Source organism: Malaclemys terrapin, chromosome 10, assembly GCF_027887155.1.
Source record: "Malaclemys terrapin pileata isolate rMalTer1 chromosome 10, rMalTer1.hap1, whole genome shotgun sequence".
NCBI lineage: Eukaryota > Metazoa > Chordata > Testudines > Emydidae > Malaclemys > Malaclemys terrapin.
In genome coordinates, this window is record NC_071514.1 from 27115421 (window position 1) to 27136465 (window position 21045).

The 21045-nt window shown below is 42.3% G+C and overlaps 1 protein-coding gene across 3 annotated transcripts in view; it reads left to right on the forward strand.

Annotated features, from left to right (window-relative positions):
* LIPC (lipase C, hepatic type) overlaps window positions 1-21045 on the forward strand; it is an 80968-nt gene that overhangs the window by 53284 nt on the left and 6639 nt on the right. For 2 of the 3 annotated variants that reach the window (XM_054043047.1, XM_054043046.1), the window contains exons 3-8: window positions 468-655; window positions 3024-3203; window positions 6193-6310; window positions 10393-10626; window positions 11696-11938; window positions 20708-20828. In XM_054043047.1, the coding sequence (XP_053899022.1) occupies window positions 468-655; window positions 3024-3203; window positions 6193-6310; window positions 10393-10626; window positions 11696-11938; window positions 20708-20828 (1084 nt within the window). Of the gene's footprint in view, window positions 1-467; window positions 656-3023; window positions 3204-6192; window positions 6311-10392; window positions 10627-11695; window positions 11939-20707; window positions 20829-21045 lie in introns of those variants that run through there. The other variant, XM_054043048.1, reaches the window with a different exon arrangement.

A 21045-nucleotide genomic window follows, 5' to 3' on the forward strand; every position in this document is an offset into this window, starting at 1 on the left:
TTATAGGATTGTATTAAATGGTTGCTTTATCATAATGCTACTTGCTTCGCATCTACTAGCACATACGCATTAGTTATATGTCCCCTGCAGAGTTACTGTGTTGTTGGCTATGCATGCAATAATGTTGTAGAGTCACAACAACTGGACCTTATCCCTGTGGTAGATATTGTATCATGCACCATAGAAGGCCCATATTTCCTGTATGATTGCAATTATTGAGAGAGACAGGCTCAGACCAAACCCCAGATTCAAACAGCATCAAACTTTGAAAAAGGTCAGCTTTTGACCAAGCTTTGCAGCTTATGCTAGTTATTAACGGATTGTGTTACGCAGCATTTCACTCAATAGACGCGTATATTTTTAAAAATAACTTTATTCATCCATGTATCGTAAGCTGTGCTGCATAAATTGTCTTTGCAGGTTTTGTATTCCTTGTTATTAGGTATGTTATATACATTTCATTTCAGAGGCACTGGGGTCACAGCATCAGCACATTAGAATAAAGAAAAATCAACCCAGTTCAGCAACCAAATTTCGACTCTATACAGACACAACTGAAGAAGGCTGTCTGATTTTGTTTGATCAGTTGGAAACTCTTGACACATGCAGTTTCAATACCTCTCTTCCTCTGGTGATGATAGTCCATGGATGGTCGGTATGAACTTCACATTATTTTCTTTTTAATTCAGGATGCCTCTGATCTGACCTACTTCCCGTCTTAAGTTACTACCAAAGTATCTGCCAATAATGGTTAGGAAAAGAATGACTGCAGATTTCCTTAGTAGGAAACATATCTTGTAATAGTCCAGAGTCTGTTACTCCCATTGAATTCTGAGACAGAATATCAACCTATCACATAGGAGACCTGTGTTAGAGATTATTTTCATTTTCCCTGGTTTAAAACCAGCAGTCTCTGAACAAGTAGCTGAATTAATGTACTATGTCTCTAAAGGCTCGAATACTGATTTCATTTCTGTTCTATTTGCTAACAGATATTTACAGATGGTTATTGAAAAGAAGTGCTCAAAATCTCCCCACATCTCTTTCACACACACCTTGAAGAGAAATTCTCTGTAAACACTTTCAGCTGAAAATGAAGCCTTGAACAGCAATAAATAACCACTGAACTGGTTCCAAGTTAAAAAAATATAAAAAGCCAGTTCAAAATAGCCGTTCTTGTCTGCAGTGAATTTTGATCAGCTCTTCAGTTTAAAAAAATGCTCATTTAACAGACATTCAAAGCAGAATCTTATAGAAGCTGCAATTACTAGCAAAGGTGGACAAAACTGTCTGAGCAAATCTTTTATCACAGAAAACTTTATAGGGTGTTGCCCCCAAGCACATGGATGTAATACCTTTTGGCATTAGTAGGAGCTACAGATGAATAGGGATGGAGAATGCACCGCTAAAATTATTTCAGTAAAGGACCCCAAACAAAAAAGTAAGGGAATAAAAGATAAACAACTCTTCCGAATTCCAATGGAGCTTTTTGTAACAAAGTGGAAAATGAGGATGCAGTTAGAAATTGGAAGAGGAATACTATTTCAGAAGTTTGGACAGAGTGAACCAGGGTTTCAACTTGTTCCTCAACCTGGTCAACAGTTCCAGTTTTGTAAAGTTCAAGTGAAGTTCCCCAAATCAGGTAGAGACATTTAAGAGCTTTTATTTGGACCCCCATCTACAACGAGGGTGAAATCTTGGCCTCATTGAAGTCAATGGCAAAACTCCCATCAACTTCAGTGGAGCCAGCATTTAACCCTGGTCTTTAACCAAACTAGGGGGCCTTATTCAAACACTGTCCTCATTGAGCAAACAATGGGCCTGATCCTATTCCCACTGAAGTCAGTGACAAAACTTCTTAACTTCAGTATGAGAGGGGTCAGGCCCTGAGTTGGAACTCAGTGCTTAAGTCAGATTTAAACATGGATTCTCAAACTCTGTTAGAGGCTCAGTGGAGAAGAGATTTAGAAGTCTGTAAGTGCCCCAGCAAAGGAATTGTATTCAATTAGTTTAACTTAATTCTGACAGCTCTAGCAATTAAAAAATTTGGTTGTATTAGATTTGATAGAAACTAAGGATTCTTGCAATCAAAAAAGCATTAGGAATGTATGGCCCAAAGAATTAAATGGGACTACTCATGTGAATACAGGCTTCATGATCAGACCTTTAAAAAAAAGAGAGAGAGAGAGCACTCGTGCATGCACGCAACAAGAACAAAAATGGGGCAAGATAGATTTCAAAATTATTGATGGAATCTTCTAACAAAAAAAATCAGAAGTTTGGAAATCTAGATTCCCAGCAATCTTCCACCACCACACTGACCGCTTTCCCCGTACCTAGGATTTTTGGAGGTTAGCTGCTCTAAAATGAAATCTGAGAAATTATTCAGTTATCCCTGGAAGAGAACGTAAATGCAGTAGCACCTGTTCATTGTCAAGGGCAGGGGCAGCTCCAGGCACCAGCACACCAAGCGTGTGCCTGGGCCGGCAAGCCGTGGGGAGCGGCCTGCCAGTCGCCGTGAGGGTGGCAGTCAGGCTGCCTTTGGCGGCATGCCTGCGGGAGATCCGCCAGTCCCGTGGTTTCGGCAGCAATTCGGCGGCGGGTACGCCAAAGGCACGGGACCAGCGGACCTTCCGCAGGCGTGCCGCCAAATCTGCGTTACCAGCGGACCTCCCACAGGCAGGCCGCCAAAGGCTGCCTGACTGCCGTGCTTGGGGCGGCAACATACATAGAGCCACCCCTAGTCAAGGGCCCATGTCAAAAGGCCCAAAAGTTGAATGCTTTTGATATTGGCTCTTGAGTTTGTTTTATCCTTCCGATCTGACTACTATATGCAAACATTTTATCATCATCCTCAGAAGGGATATACAAAACCTTAGAGCTCCCAAAACCTGATGATTATTAAATAATCCTCCTTGCTCACATATTCTGGTTTTCATGCAATTAGTGGTCAGGAATTTCATAGGAATGTACTTGGTAAAGAGGTTCTTTTTTTCTCCCCCCCCAAACCCCTTTTTTTACAGGTAGATGGAATGTTAGAAGGGTGGATCTGGAAGATGGTAGCAGCCCTGAAATCTCAGCATAAACAAACAAATGTGATTATTGCAGACTGGCTTACACTTGCTCACCAGCATTACCCTATAGCAGCACAGAATACACGCAATATAGGGCAAGAGATAGCAGGTTTCCTGGAATGGCTGGAGGTAAGAGCCCCAAACCAAAATGTGTTTCTTTGAGCAAGAGCTATTTTCTCTTTTTGTTTATGCTTTCATCCCAGTTCGAAGTTATGATGTTGGTTAATGTGATCTGCTTCACTCACTTATGTTCTTTCATTGCAATGCACAAACGAATTTCTTCCATAAACTTTAAGATGACTTTATAAAAAATTTATTGTGCAAGAGCGAGACAGCAAGTGGCCTTTTGTTTATTAAAACATTTTGCTATTACTTTAGAGATGTGATCATTTCATGCTACTGTAATTTTCTCTGTTCTGTTAGCACTTCTGCAGGCAGCTGTTTATCTGAGTTATAGACCTGTACTGGATAATAAAGCTCAAGTTCAAAACACTTAAACTGATGGTGGTCGGTGGAAGCAGAATGAAAGAGCAACACATTTTCAGAGCCTGATTTTGCATTAGCATTATTTGCAAGAAGAATGGGCTTTACTGGACAGGGGCTGAGGTATTTTGGCTTCAGTTCCCAGCTCTGCCACAGACTTTACAAGTGACCTTGGACAAGTCTTTACTTCAGTTCTCCACAGCTGGCACTAAGCACTTTGGTCCCCCCAGGCCCTCCCCAAAGTGGTCTCAGCTGCTGTGGAAGCAGCAGCAAGGCCTGAGCTTTTCTAATGTGATAACTCCCAGCGCTGGCCACTGCACCTGGTCTCAGTTAAAGAGGGAGCACCCTCACAGAGGCAGACACATGCGCTTCAAAGCTATCCTAGCTGTGGCAGGCAGCCATGCCAGAGCTGCATTGGTCTGATAGCTACCAGCTACTGCTCCTGCCATGATGGTGATGGAGGAGCACCATGATATTTCAGCTGATGGGGGCATGAAGAATGAGAGAACAAGAGCTACCCATAAAAATTAGGTGCTTTAGGCAGCCCCCTATTTAGTACACACACACACACACGGTCCAGGATTCCCCATATGTAAAATGGGATAATGCTTCCCTACCTCACAGGAAAAATATGAAGTCACAGGCCACATCTACACTACAGAGCTTTGTCAGCATAGCTATGTTGGTTGAGGTGTGAAAAAAACACACACAGGCCTAGCCAACACAGCTGCTCCAGCAAAAACTCCAGTGTAGATGCAACTATGCTGACAGAAGAGTGCTTCTATTCACAGAGCTAATGTTATTTGGAGAGGTGGCGTAGCTATGCCAACAGAAATACTCCTTGTGTCAGCATATACTGCATCTACACTCAGGGTCTCTGCCAGTATAGCCATATCAGCAAAGTCTGTGTAGTGTAGACCAGCCCACTTCCTTTTAGTCATGGCTATGTCTACACTGAACTTACTTTTGGGGGAAAAAAGTCCGTAAAGCTGACTGAGAAATTTGTAACAAACGCTAATGAAGAGCAAAGCAGCTACCACTGGTGATGGCAGGATTATGAGTCGTCATGAATTCTTCATGTCCAGTTATGGAGTGTGGACACTATGCCACAGAGAGCAGGAAGATAACTGGTGTCACCCTTCTACTTTGTGAGATTAAAAGTAACTTTTGCTCTTGTTCAAATTGGGCCCATGGTGGCAGTGACCTGAAGTCATATTTTGATAGCTGGTTAGTGATCTATGTGAGACAAGTGGGTGGACTTAGTGCAATTCCCAGAGGAGAGGTGGCACATCAGAGAAATCACTATCATACTTGCTAGCTGTCTCAGCAGACAAACCAAGGACTCACTACAGCATGGGACTGAAGAAGTGATTTTGGGCACATTGCTGTGGCATCATGGATGGATTCCTTTATGCTGTGTGTCCATGATTTACACGGACTGTCACCTTTCACAGCTTTAAATTCCATTGAGCGGGAGATTAAATTCACTTGAGAGAAAGTGTTCATAAAGTAAACATTGCTAACAAAACACAATTCTGTTGAAACTAATGAAACAACAACAAAAAGTACCCCTAGTCCACTTAGGAATGAGAATTTTCCTTTCCACCTTCCAGAAGTGTCTTTCTGCTGTGTATCCACCCACTTAGAGCCAGATGTGAACACCTGAAATGTCCACAGTGGAGGTATCAAATATTTCAGAGGTGTATATGTTTTAATTGAAAATACAAAAGAAAGCAAATCTTGGAGTTCTTAGTCCAGGAGTTTAGGAGGTATCATCTCTAGCTTGGCAATGTCTGTTAAGAAAATTATTCGTTTCAGATTTCCCAGGTGTAATTTCTGTGAATCATCTTTTCCCCACAAGAATTTACTATTTTCCCTCTAAATACTTCTCTCTAGTGGAGACTGAGAAATGTAGCAGAATAATTTGGCATCAGGTAAAGACCACCCTGAAAGGTTTGGATATTTCTGTAAGAGACACAAATACCACATTTTTCTTTCCAACTCAGAACATTCTTGTGCCTCAGACTGTAAGTGAGAGAGCTAAGATATATGCAGTATTGAGTAGGAAGAGTGATGAGCCTAAGGCCATTCTACTTCAGTAGGCTTGTTTCAAATCAGATACCCAGTTGTACAAATTAGTCCAAGAAATGACATTGCTGTATCACTTTACATTTCTGATGAGAAATGCTGTGATACTTTGCTTGCAATATGCATCAGTGTCTCAGTATGAGGTGACAGGACACTACAGTATATGTAAAGGATTGTTTTACACTGTATTTAACACACATCCAGCAATTGAAAAGCAGAATACTGCTGACACAGATAATACAACACCTGCAACATTTCTAATGAAGATCAACAAACCCCTGCTATTTCTACCCAGGGCCTAGCTGAGCAGAGTATGTGAGCAACAGTGTCTAATTGTATGGCAGTTTCCTGAGGTATGTACATGTCCAGTAGAAATTAAATGAAGTTAAAACCAGCAAATGCCTTTCATGACCTAAGCACCTCATTCGATCATTGGCATCAAAATAGAAATTGGCTTGTGTTGTAACCAATGGGAATTCGTAGACAGCAATTACCAGTTTATTTTTCACTTTTTATGCACCTAAATCAAGCTGCTGATGTCTTCCAGGAATCTGTTCAATTTTCCAGAAGCAATGTTCATCTAATTGGGTACAGCCTAGGAGCTCATGTTTCAGGGTTTGCTGGCAGTTATATTAGTGGCACAAACAAGATTGGAAGAATTACAGGTAAAAAAATATGTATTACTTTAATAGAACAGCCAGCTGGCTTCATTGCTCAAGTGTACTGATACTTAACAGCCTTATGTTACAGCTTACATTAGAATTATATTTTTTTTTAAAATGAGCAATCTTATCTTCACTGATTGTGTTAGTATATAACAGATATTTGCACTGGATTTTCAAAGGTTTTCTTGTAATTAATTTATTTCAGCAGTCCTACGATGCAGTGTGCTAAATAAATTCATGTTGTGTACTGGTCTCCTTTTCTAAGAAAATTATTACAAATTTTAACACACACACTGAGGCCCTGATTCTGAAAAAATACTTAGACATGTAAGCAACTTTGTACACTTGAGATGTCCCAATGAACTCAATGGAACTATGCAAGTGTGAAAATGTGATCAGATGTGGGGTCAAAAACTGAAAGATCTGCAGATATTGTTCTCTGTGGGCGTATTTTAGTAGTTATATAATTATTGCAGCTATTCATGTCTTTAAAGGAAGGCCCATTGTTTTGTATAATGTAGTGTTGAACAGAGGTAAGCCAGACACCCATCATTTGGAACTGGATCCCCAAAACAAATATGTTTAAATCCAGTGTTTTGTTCATGCCCACTGCTATCAGGGAGCAAAAAGTAAAGTCTATAGCCTCAAACTCCATATATGTTACAGTTTGTAGGACAGCCAATACAGGTCCTAAGGTGAATCCTAGGGCAAAACTCTGATTATTAGGTCTTATGAGTAAGGCCTTGTGTAAATAAAGATTTCATGAAGGGCATGGAAATCATGAAAATGCCTCCAAACTGATCTTTTAAGTATTTGTCCTTGAAACTGACTACATTTACAGGTGAAATTCATTCAGTCCTTGAAATTGACTAACATTAGTTGTAAAATTCATTCCATCCTCAAAATTGATTAATTTCGGTTGTAAAATTCATTCCCTGCAAACTGTGTGAAATTCAATACTTTGCCATTTATGCTATAGTGAATTTTCTTTAAAAAAAAAAAAAAAAAAAAGGTGATTTACACAAGGTCCTACTTATGAGCCTTCTTACTTATTTGCCTTCTCCAACCTGATCAAAACCAAAGTCCACACAATATCTAGAGTCCAAACATAAACTCTTCCTGAGGTTTGCCTGTTTAACAAAGGAATAGGAGATAAGATAAAGTTCAACTCATGCCTCTGCCCCAGGCGAGACTGCTCTTGGATTCCTACCTCAGACCTGCTCATTTTACACCCAATATTCTCTGTTCCTGAAGAACTGCTCCTACCTCTTTTATGCCAGGTGTCAAAATAAACCACTGCCTTCAGTAAGCCAGCAGAACCCACTGGATATTGCTGGGAAAGGGTTAACACCTGCTCACAGGGCAGGGTGTCTCAGGCACTGCCAGCCTTCTACAGATCTGTACAAAGAATACCGCAGCGTCCAAATGTATTTTCTCAGTTCACCACATGATTGTTTTTCTTTGACAGAAGCTGTAATGAGTGGTGATATAAATGGAAGAGAAGCACATTTAGAGTCTGCCAAATGCTTGATATTTAAAGGCAAAGTGCACCCTTCTGAAAATATTTCTCTTAGCTGTAACCACTGTACTTTCTCTTGGCTGGCCAATGCCTGTGCAATGGCTCCCACAATAAAATATGCAATTGTTGTATTTTTAGAGCTGTGAAATAGTCCGTTTTGGACTAGTTCTGCCTTGACTGCTGGTTCGTTCTCCTTCTAATGTACATTTTCTGGAGTGGAATGGTAATTAGAGCCTTGATCCTGCTTCCACTGAAGTCTCTGACAAAATTCCCATTGTCTTTAGTGGTGCAAAAGCAGGCCTCATCAGAAAAGCCATACAGACCCCACTTGCAACAGAGAAGCAGAATTTAGCACTTAAGCTTCTATTTAGGTTTCAGTTGGAAAAAGGCAAAATTTCTCATTGCAAAAAGTTTATGCTGTAATGGGAACTAGATTCAGTTTGGGAGCTTCTCCCACTGGTGTAGAAACTGGGCTGAAATTCTCCTAAGCACGGAATCTTAGGATATCCAAGACTTCTGTGTTCTGAATTGAAAGAATTGCAGTAACGATCTTTCTTGCAGTATTACTGTACACCATCTTCCAGTCTCAGCCCAAACCAAGGAAGTGCAGAGTTCCACAAGCATCAATCAAAGGATTCCACTCAAGTATGGGTCAAGTTTTGGGCAAAGGTTCAGAATGCTTCTTATTTTATCCTAAGTAGTTTGGCCATCCCTAGCAGGAACCCTCAATATAGCCTTTAAGGGTGAGCAAGTGAGAAAATGCTCACAGTGCCCTCTGTGTTCATCTTAATGGACTCAATCAAGGACCTTCCAGTTGGACCACGTGCTCTCTATTAACTTCCCACCTCAACCTTTATCTTTTTATCCACTCCTGACAATGTCCCAAATTAAGCCACTCATTTGTGGCCTCACCTTGTCACTGATCTGACCGACAACTGTTCTCCCCTCAGACTCCATTGTTCTCACCCCTAATATCTTCATCATTAACTACGAGTTTTAAAAGAAAATTATATTAAGGAACTTGTCTAGTTGTACTTGCGCTTTCAGATGCGGAACCTCTCTCTTTATGGTGACTTGAAATCAATTCCCTTGTGACAAAATTATAGTCCTGGATTATATTTGACAAGGACCATATCATTAGAGTATCCCTAATACATGCTTAAAGTTAACATGAAAGTATGTAGAGCATCATACCAAGTAAATGCACAATGACATTTTTAAAAAAATAGAAAGGAAATATTACACGAGGTCCACATCACCTGCAGTGTTTAGGTTATCAACGAAAATATTTGACTTTAATCTGGTCTGGGAATGAGGCCAACTGAGACAACTATAGTTTTAACTCCTAGTTCTGATCATAGATTCACTGATATATGCCTCCAGTTCTTGGGCCTGTTCATGCATGCAAAGCAGCTAATTTTACTTGATACACACCTGTGTATACGAGCTGGTATCAAAGCCCTTAGTTCAGTTTATTCACATCATGTTTAGTACATTACACCATTGAAACAAAAAATATATTAAAATAGAATATATCTAATTATAATTAGAAATAATGTTCAGTAGCACTGAAATAAGCTTGCAACAATAATCTCCATTAACTGAACACTGAATAGAAAATATCTACAAAAATTGGCAATATGGTCATTATAGCCAACTTTACCTTTAATACACATGTGCCAATTCTAGACAAGGGGATTAGCAGGACTATCCAAGCAGTGCCTGTCCAAAGTAGCCCTCTAGACACAGAAAAGCAGCTAAAAATGTACATGGGCCATTTAAAAAAATCAGTTCTTTCAATAACCCTCAGAAAGTAAGGTGATGGGCACCTTGGAAAAACATTTAATAAACTCAAGTATCAGGGGGTAGCCGTGTTAGTCTGTATCTACAAAAACAACAAGGAGTCTGGTGGCACCTTAAAGACTTTAAGGTCTTTAAGGTGCCACCAGACTCCTTGTTGATTTAATAAACTAAATCTAACATCCAAAACTGGAATATTTTTTCTGAAGAGGGATAATTATTAGCCTTGATATACAGTCATTTGATGGTGGAAAATCATTATGAATAAAAATAGCTAACCAGACAGAGAAGGCTTTCTATAAACAAACCAAACATTATGAAGTCTCAGGTCCCAAATGTAGGGTAAAAGTCAAGCTCAATGTGGAACACCTGTCTGCAATAGGGCCTCTGCCATGTGTGACCTCTGCAGGATTTAAAAACCAGAATTAAGTAAACACCACCCAAGCAGACATAGCAGCAGTGAACACGGCTTGTCTACAACAAACACATCTCTCTCTTCAGGCTAGCATCCTTGTGTATGTAGAAATGACTGTTTGTTAGTGTCTATATTTGCTTTTAACCCTTTGGGTGTAGTTGTGTTCCCCATACTGGTGGCTTTTTTGTCCCTAGTCTTGTTTCTTAGTATAAAGAAGGCAAGCCATCACTAAAAGTCTAGGCAGTCATAGAGTGTGTTTTTCTCAGTTTTATTGTATTCATTTCATAACTTTTTTTGGTAAAACAAATCTACTGTACCTCTTAAACAGATTATTTGCATTTATTGTAGGCCTTGACCCTGCTGGTCCTTTGTTTGAAGGAATGTCACCAACAGACCGTTTATCTCCAGATGATGCAAACTTTGTAGATGCAATTCATACATTTACTCAACAGCACATGGGTCTCAGCGTAGGGATCAAGCAGCCAGTGGCGCATTTTGACTTTTATCCCAATGGAGGCACCTTTCAACCTGGCTGCCACATCATGCATGTGTATAATCACATTGCACAGTATGGAATCACTGGTAAGAAGTGCTTTTTGTCATGTCAAGGAAGCATTGCAGTTTGACTGACAGCAGCTCTGAGAAACTTTAAATGTCCATATGCAATTAAATAGCCTAAAGGATCACCCAATATAAACAACATACTGTAAAAGGGAGCTTTTCTTAGCTAGAAAATGATTATCTGATTTGTAAGATGCTCTAAGCACCCACAGTTTGCCTTGACTTGAGTGAGAGCTATGGGCACTTAGCACCTCTGAAAATTAGGACACAAGCATCCTATCAACTATTTTGGAATGATTCCAAGGATACTTATTTTGGGTACTGAGGCAAGAGGAGAGTTTACCCTAATTAAGACAGACACATTTACAGTGCAATTAGTTATTTAAAATCAAATAAAATTCAGTGCTGTACTACTTACCTCCTCCGCCCCCCAACCCCCACCCTCCTCATGACCCTCAGGTACTACCCTGCAAAGTGGACAAACTCGCTCTCTCTCTCTCTCTCTCTCTAGGACCTTATTGCCAATTAGACAAGTAACAATCTAAGTTTTATATATAGAAGCTCTGTCCTAGTGTAGCTCAATGTAAATGTATAGAGACGCCCCGAAGGAGTTTGTTATTGCTGCGATATCCAGCCAGAAGACAAGGCACTCATGCAGAGTGACAATTAGAATGATTTGCTGAAACACCAGAACAGGGTAGAGTTTGCCCAGTATACTGCATTCCAAAACATTTTCAGCTGTTCTCACAATACCAAGAAATAAAGCTGTTAGATAGCCCATATCCGGCTTCAGCAGCTATGAATTAGGAAGTTCATGAGTGAGGATGTGTTTTTATAGTCTACCGTGGTATATATTAACCACACAGAGAGGAAAATAAGATCTAAAACTGTAATACTAAGGGAAAAGACTTACAAATTAGTTTCTACATGTGTCTCTGCAGGGATTGTCTAACTGATAGGATTTAATAGTAAATATGATGTGTTGAGAAGGATCAATAAGATTTCCATGGCAGCTTACTACACTGCTTTGTAACTGGCCTGGGAAGTGGAGACATGGGAATGTCAAGGGTTTTGCTATTGTATTTTCCAGGGATCACTCAGACAGTGAAATGTGCACACGAGAGGTCGGTTCATCTGTTCATTGACTCTCTACTGCATGATGATAAGCAAAGCATGGCCTACTGGTGCAACGACATCCACACCTTTGACAAAGGGATGTGCCTCAGTTGTAGGAAGAACCGGTGCAACACCCTGGGCTACAACATCAGAAAGGAGAGGCTCCAGAGAAACAGACGGCTCTTTTTGAAAACACGAGCACATGCGCCTTTCAAAGGTTAGTAGGTACACTTGCTAAGGTGCCCAAGTAGAAAATGAAGTGAGAGAATTAACTAGGTTTTTGGATCTTGTTAACTCATTTGCCTAAGTAATAAAATCAATAGGTAAAAATCAGTTTGTCCAGATAGTTGTGAATGCTAGTGGGCTTTTCCCCCCAGCCGTTCCATCAAGAGCTCTCTTAATATTTTAAGATGCTTATCACACAGTAACTGTGGATTCGTGGCTTCTAAGCTGCTCAGGTCCTGATCTGCAGAATTTTCTTATAGCTAACTCAAACCGAACAATTGGTATAACATATGCAGGCTGCCAGCCAAGCCAAAAAAAACCCCATAATTGCTCAGGGAGACCTGTAAGACCTCCCATTCTGACTGTGGTACAAATTTTATCTGTAATTAGTCTATAGCAGACACACAAATGATTACTTTTCAAACAGAAGACAGAACAGAATAGTGTGGGTTTTTATAGAGTGGAATTGTAGAAGTAAAATGAAGCTACTGGAATTCTAGTGTTATCTTCATTAAATCACTTTGTCAGGAGCACAGTATAACAGCTCACTATTTGAATTTGGAGAGAAAACATACAGAATTACACCAATTACTATTGGGAGGGGTGGAAATAGGTCTGATAGAGAATTATGGAATAGAGGCCTGTCTGCACTATAAAAATTGTCAAGGGACCTGGTTACATACTAACTACAACATGGGTTCTCAGCTTTGGGATTGAGACCTCCAAGGAGGATGGGAACAGGTGTCAGGGGTTCAAAGCCACCATAACCTTTCCATATAGCTATCAATAGGGAAGTCCTGGAATGGAAGAGGTTAAGACCCACTGAGTTACAACACAGTGGGCACACAATCCTATCTTGTAGTGTAAGCTGGGCCCCATGTTCCCAAACAATGATAAAAGTTGGATAGTCCAAGTCATTAGCATGATTCGGAAACACAGTAAGATCCCATCTACACGGCAAGACAGAATCGAGTTTAACCACATCCTAAGGCTATTGTACTGAACCATGTCCACTGACAATTGCTTTTGTAGTGTAGACGGGGATTGGGTGGGAGTTTGAAATAGTAAAGTAACGAACACACCCCTTTTCATCACTCCCAAAGTCTTTGGTGGCATCCGCTTACCTCTGGAAATCAGGACTGAGTCCTTCAGCCCAGAAGAGATAGAGAATTATGGAATAGAGGCCTGTCTGCACTATAAAAATTGTCAAGGGACCTGGTTACATACTAACTACAACATGGGTTCTCAGCTTTGGGATTGAGACCTCCAAGGAGGATGGGAACAGGTGTCAGGGGTTCAAAGCCACCATAACCTTTCCATATAGCTATCAATAGGGAAGTCCTGGAATGGAAGAGGTTAAGACCCACTGAGTTACAACACAGTGGGCACACAATCCTATCTTGTAGTGTAAGCTGGGCCCCATGTTCCCAAACAATGATAAAAGTTGGATAGTCCAAGTCATTAGCATGATTCGGAAACACAGTAAGATCCCATCTACACGGCAAGACAGAATCGAGTTTAACCACATCCTAAGGCTATTGTACTGAACCATGTCCACTGACAATTGCTTTTGTAGTGTAGACGGGGATTGGGTGGGAGTTTGAAATAGTAAAGTAACGAACACACCCCTTTTCATCACTCCCAAAGTCTTTGGTGGCATCCGCTTACCTCTGGAAATCAGGACTGAGTCCTTCAGCCCAGAAAAACAACAAGGAGTCTGGTGGCACCTTAAAGACTAACAGATTTATTTGGGCATAAGCTTTCGTGAGTAAAAACCTCACTTCTTCGGACGCATAGAGTGAAAGTTACAGATGCAGGCATTATATACTGACACATGGAGAGCAGGGAGTTACTTCAAGTGGAGAACCAGTGTTGACAGGGCCAACTCAATCAGGGTGGATGTAGTCCACTCCCAATAATAGATGAGGAGGTGTCAATTCCAGGAGAAGAAAAGCTGCTTCTGTAATGAGCCAGCCACTCCCAGTCCCTATTCAAGCCCAGATTAATGGTGTTGAATTTGCAAATGAATTTTAGTTCTGCTGTTTCTCTTTGAAGTCTGTTTCTGAAGTTTTTTTGTTCAATAATAGTGACTTAAATCTGTAATAGAATGACCAGGGAGATTGAAGTGTTCACTTACTGGCTTATGTATGTTACCATTCCTGATGTCCGATTTGTGTCCATTTATTCTTTTGCGGAGGGACTGTCCGGTTTGGCCAATGTACATGGCAGAGGGGCATTGCTGGCACATGATGGCATATATGACATTAGTGGATGTGCAGGTGAATGAGCCCACAAGCATTTCAGATTTGGGGACAATATATACCTTCAAGTCAGTGGCACTGCTATGGGTACCCACATGGCCCCACAGTATGCCAACATTTTTATGGCTGACTTAGAACAACGCTTCCTCAGCTCTCGTCCCCTAGTGCCCCTCCTCTACTTGCGCTACATTGATGATATCTTCATCATATGGACCCACGGAAAGGAGGCCCTTGAAGAATTCCCCCTGGACTTCAACAATTTCCACCCCACCATCAACCTCAGCCTGGACTAGTCCACACAAGAGATCCACTTCCTGGACACTACAGTACAAATAAGTGATGGTCACATAAACACCACCCTATACCGGAAACCTACTGACCGCTATACGCTATATGCCTCCAGCTTCCATCCAAGACACGTCACACGATCCATTGTCTACAGCCAAGCCCTATGATACAACCGAATTTGCTCCAACCCCTCAGACAGAGACAAACACCTACAAGATCTTTATCAAGCATTTGTAAAACTACAATACCCACCTGGGGAAATGAGGAAACAGATTGACAGAGCAAGACGGGTACCCAGAAATCACCTACTACAGGACAGGCCCAACAAGGACAATAACAGAACACCACTGGCCATCACATACAGCCCGCAGCTAAAACCTCTCCAGCGCATTATCCACGATCTACAACCTATCCTGGAAAATGATCCCTCACTCTCACAGACCTTGGGAGGCAGGCCAGTCCTCACTTACAGACAACCCCCCAACCTGAAGCAAATACTCACCAGCAACTACATACCACACCACAGAAACACCAACCCAGGAACCTATCCCTGTAGCAAACCTCGTTGCCTACTCTGTCCCCATATCTACTCTGGCAACAGCATCAGAGGACCCAACCACATCAGCCACACCATCAAGGGCTCATTCACCTGCACATCCACTAATGTCATATATGCCCCTCTGCCATGTACATTGGCCAAACCGGACAGTCCCTCCGCAAAAGAATAAATGAACACAAATCGGACATCAGGAATGGTAACATACATAAGCCAGTAAGTGAACACTTCAATCTCCCTAGTCATTCTATTACAGATTTAAAAGTCACTATCATTGAACAAAAAAACTTCAGAAACAGACTTCAAAGAGAAACAGCAGAACTAAAATTCATTTGCAAATTCAACACCATTAATCTGGGCTTGAATAGGGACTGGGAGTGGCTGGCTCATTACAGAAGCAGCTTTTCCTCTCCTGGAATTGACACCTCCTCATCTATTATTGGGAGTGGACTACATCCACCCTGATTGAATTGGCCCTGTCAACACTGGTTCTCCACTTGCGAAGTAACTCCCTGCTCTCCATGTGTCAGTATATAATGCCTGCATCTGTAACTTTCACTCTATGCGTCCGAAGAAGTGAGGTTTTTACTCACGAAAGCTTATGCCCAAATAAATCTGTTAGTCTTTAAGGTGCCACCAGACTCCTTGTTGTTTTTGTAGATACAGACTAACATGGCTACCCCCTGATACTTGACTCCAGCCCAGGTCATTTCCTACAAATAGATCTTACAATAGTTAAGATGATTTAACTACAGGTGGCAGACACACACCATCCCATTCATGACCCCCACAGCTGTGTGGGGGTGACAGAGCATTAGATAGTATGGGGCAGCTAGAGTAAGAGAGGGGAGGGGAAGGAAAGGAAAGGCAGAGGCTGGCAGCTTGGGAAGACTGTAGGAGAAGGAGGAGCCAGAAGCAGGCTCCTCCCCTTTCCCCCCACTCAACAGCTCCTCCCTGTAGCGGAGCAGTTACCCCTCTCCTAGAAAAAAGGCTAGGCTGATTGGGGAAGCAGCCACAGCTGGGGCCACGCCCCAGTCAGGCCACACCTGGCCCTGTTATAAGGGCTCAGGGAGGAGCTGAGTCTGTCTCTCTCTAGCTGTGGAGAGAGATGGACCTAGCTACTGGGGAGAAAAGGATACCTGGAGTGGAGCAGTGCTGGGGAGCTCCAGCCTGGCAACTCCCCAGACTGAGGCCTTGGGTAAAGGCCTATGCAGCTACTGGTGCTGGGAGGTGCCGCCTGGGAATGGGCAGAGGCAGCTGGTCCGACCCTCTTGCCGATGATGAGTGGCCATGACAGACTGCAGTTTGCCCCAGTGAGTGGGAGCTAGATGATAACTGGCAGTAGCCACTGAGGCCAGGTGGGTGGGAGGTTTGGGGGTTCCCCTGGGAGGGGAGACAGAGCATGGTGGGGTACTGCTGGGGCAGAACCCTGAGGTAAAGGGCACCTAGGCCCGGGAGGGACACGGGGGGGGGGCTAGCAACAGGCGAAACACTGGCCACCAGGAGGCGCTCCAAGTGCTGGAGAGCTAATTCCCAAGATAACCAGCAGGAGGCACCATGCCTGTGAGTCTTGCTTTGCTACACTCCCCTTTCTCCTGCTGCTGCCGCCACCAAGCTCACGGGAACTAAAAAGAAAGAGGGAGGCGAGACTGTCTCTCTGTCCTCAGGGCTGTTGCCTGCATCACAGAGTATCAGCAGCTTGGGAATTGCAGGGGAAAGCCTGTACTGCAGGAGATTCTGCTCTGACTCCACAGATGCAATGTATGCCAATGTCAGTCTGGCCAATACTGTCTCACATCTTGTTAAAGAGAGTGAGAATTGTCTGAAGGAGACAATGTGTTCAGTCCTCCTCCCTCCTTTCAGAAATAAGCTATTTATTACCACTTTGGATGCTAAGAGGTTGCCACAGGGAAAGGAGACACCCACATGGTTTGCACATCCCTAGAACAAGCTCTGCTTACGTACAGAACTATTGAATTTTGCTGCTTATACTTTGAGCACTGGGGACATCAGACTGCAATGTGTAATTCAATGTAATCCTTTCACACATTTTTGGGGTTCTTTTGAAAGATTTTTGGAAACCCTTCCTCTAATCCTCGTTTAAAATGCATGGCATTTGTTCCAAATGGGGAGGCTACATGCACAGCTCTGTCTCAGCAACTCAGATTGGACTGGATTTAATGCATATGAAAACAGAAAAAAGTTGATTTTCTGAATTGCCTATTTGATTTTTAATTATGATATGGAAAGCTAATTGTCATGGAGCACATCACTTACCTCTGGACAGGTGCCTCCTCCTGGTCATTCTGGGGATTAGCTCGAGGCCAACACCCCATCCATGGTCTGCACCCCATCACTCCTTCTCCACAGTCCACCTGCAACCCCTCTGTGTCAGGAGCCACTGCATCCTCTTCATGGCTCAGTTCTCTAGCCATGTGACTATCCGTGTTTCCCCCTTCCAGGGGAGTTTAGGTCATAGTTCAACCACTTCCCCAGTGGTGACTGCAGTCAGTTGTCCTGCTACTTCCCCCAGTGGTGAGTGGGAGGGACCTAGGCCTGCTCACTACTATGGGTCCCAGCCCAGGGATCCTCTGAATTGCATTCACTTCCTGCAGTCCTTTGCCTCTACTATTGCTACATTTCCCTAGGCCACTTCCTTGTGGCCACAACACCCTCCTCCGTCTCAGCAGCCCATCTGGAGCTCCTTCTCTTCTCCCCAGGTTCCTGCCAGCATTGCTTTGTCCAAGCTGCTACAGGACTGCAGCTTACTCCAGACACAGTGCTCCCTCCTCAAGCACTGAGGCTCTTTTTATATGGGCCTGCTGGGCCTTCAATGGATACTCCTCACAGCCCCTCTCCTATTGGCTGCTTTTTGCCACAGCCCTCTCTAGGGCTCTATTAACCCCTTACTGGCCAGTGTGGGGCAGATGCCCCATCACACTGCTCAAAATATATTTTGACATTTTAGGAGCCCCTAAGCAGTCACTCTTCACTTGTTCTTCAAAGCAAAAATTTATTTTGGGTCAGCATGGTAAGATCACCTTCAGGATCCATGATTAAACACTGCTTTTATAGTAAGGAATCTACTGACAAATGTGCCTTGGCAAAAGAAACAATCATTGGTATTGTTTTCTTACTGGCATCTGGAACTCTTTTCTTATCATGAGCCTTAACTCTGTTGTTCCCATTGACTTGAATTTCACTTTTAAAGACATTTCAGTTCCTGGAACTATTCCTGATATAAAAAGAAAAAGCCATTCTCACAGACCTTTGGGATATCAAAAGGTCAAGGCCTTAACAAGACTTTTCTTTCATAGTAGCTGCAAAACAGTCTAACAACTGTGTAAGAATCTGTAACAAGTGATCTTGAAACACTTTCCCAAGAATGCTGTAAAGATCATGTGAAAAATTCAGACAGAAAATAATTAAGAAGCTCAATGTTATACTTCCTCGTAATCTTAATTTCTTTATGAAACTGGACATTCTATTCTTCAAGTTAATGACAGTATGGCCTGGAGTGAAAGCTGACCTGGTTTCATTAAAAAAATAGCAGATGTAAGAAAACACATTTATAATAGCGCCTTTCATCCTGAAAGATCAACGTGTTATACAGACTGCATGTATGTATGTAGAGGGGTCACTCACCTACCACTGAACTGCAGCCATTCTGTGAGAGTGATGCTACACATCAATTTTAAGGAGGGGGAGTGAATACCTTTCCACACTAACTATCAGGCAGTATTGGATAATAGTATGTAATTACCTGATCTGTAATTTGACCAGGAGAGCAGGATAAACACCTGTAACTCTTGCTAAATGTGCCTTGGAGGCGCGAATGCCCAAAATTAGGCTATGTCTACACTATGGGGGGGGGGTCGATTTCAGATACACAAATTCAGCTACGGGAATAGCATAGCTGAATTCGACGTATCTGATCAGACTTATCCCGCTGTGAGGACAGCAGCAAATTGACCACCGCAGCTCCCTCGTCGACGGCGCTTACTCCTACCTGGGCTGGTGGAGTATGCGCATCGATTCAGGGATCGATTATCGTGTCCCAACGAGACGCAATAAATCGATCCCTGAGAGATCGATTTCTACCCGCCGATCTGGGCGGGTAGTGAAGACAAGCCCTTAGTCAGGACATCTGTTACAGGTCTTATCCAGCAGATAGCTAGGAAAAAAACAACCTTCATCCAGTGGGGACAGTGAAAAGGTTTTTGCCTTTAGCTTCTGCAGAAATATATTGGTATTTAATAACATGAACTTCCTTCCCAAGTCTCCAAGATCAGTGCAGGCCCAGCTTTAATTTCACATGGTTATGAGCATAGCATTTGTAAGAGGTGCAGTCTGATCTGATATACAGTGTCAGTAGGTTAAAACCTATTTAAAAATGATAGATTTGGTATTTAGTGGATGGATGGGTTTGAATACTTAGCCAAACCAACCAAGGGACCCATTCTATGCACCTCTCCAGCCTCAAGGTGCTGCTCCAAGCAGCATAAAGGGGCCACATAGAAAGGGCAAAGTGCCAAGGAAAATTCCCCCAGACGCACAAGATCAGTATAAGACTGACATAAGCAGACCTATACTGTCCACCCTTCCAAGCCCCAGCCTGGAGGGGCGGGCCTGGTGAAGTAAGGAGTGTTTGCCCATAGGGCTCAGTGTTATGGGGGATACCAACAATTCATGAGTGTTATGTTTCTTAATTTAAAGCCATTTAATGTATTGGGGGCAGACAGAGAGTCATCTTGCTCAGAAATCCTCTGATAGATGGTACTATATGAATGGTTTCATCAGCTGATAATGGCTTTTCCACAGTAAATGAAACTACTTCTGTTACCATTACTTCTGACAGGCTGACCGGGCAGAGGATAGACAAAGTTGGGCATTCAAAGCTGTATGGCACAATTTGCACACAGTCAGACAATGATTTTCTGCAATTTGCTACATGTGAAAACTACATACGACACATACGCTGATATCTCAGCCACTCTTCTCCACAAATGCATCACTTTTTCAGTTCAAAGACTTTCCCAAACTCTCTTCTTCTAGAACCCATCAAACTTCAAAGCAGTAATGACATGTTTCTTATTGCAATGTGTTGAACAAAGTCATATTGTGAACAGATGCAAGTTAAGCACAATGTATCATTATGCCATCAAGAACAGTCATCTGTTTTGCTGGGAGATGTTCCAGCAGATCACGGTGAGCAAGGCTGACATCCAGAAGAGAGTTCTCAATCCACGTGACTACTCCACTGCCCTTCCCAGTCCACAAAAGGATTTCTATCTATCTATACAGCTGTACAGAATCCAGGGAAGTCAAACCAGGAACTTACTCTGTGTGACACACATCAGAAATTCTCAGAATTAAATCTTCTGAAATCTGAAAGATTTCCCACAGAAAACTCCCGCCCACCCATTTCCCCTACACCACTCCCTATAAAGAGAGCAGCGGGGACCCAAAAACCTGTTGGCTAATGCTATTTGGCAATGATTAACAACTGCTGACTTTTTAATGGTGACCAATGTATTTAATAAAATAAATGGGAAATGATTTTCAAGTGTCTGCTCTGAACTGCAAATTTCTGCTATCACATGAGTATGCTGCCCGTATGACCATGACTCACCTTGCAATTTCTTCTCCTGTGCAGTTTACCATTATCAATTCAAGATACACTTCATCAATGAAATTCAAGAGAAGCAGGTAGAACCAACTTTTACTGTCTCTCTGACAGGCACTAAAGAAGATGCTGAAAATCTCCCCATCACCCTGTGAGTACTAGACACAAAGTCCCTAGTTTATTGTGGTGAAAAACGATGCTACATTTTCTAATACAGGCTCACTTGTATAATAAATATGCATCATTTGTTCTGAATTGCCTGGTTTAGTACAGTCTTCAATAGATGAACTGGAAATCATGGGGGGGCGGGAAGGAGGACTTTTACAATGTTCATGAAAGTCTTGGTATGAAAAGTCACTATAAAATGA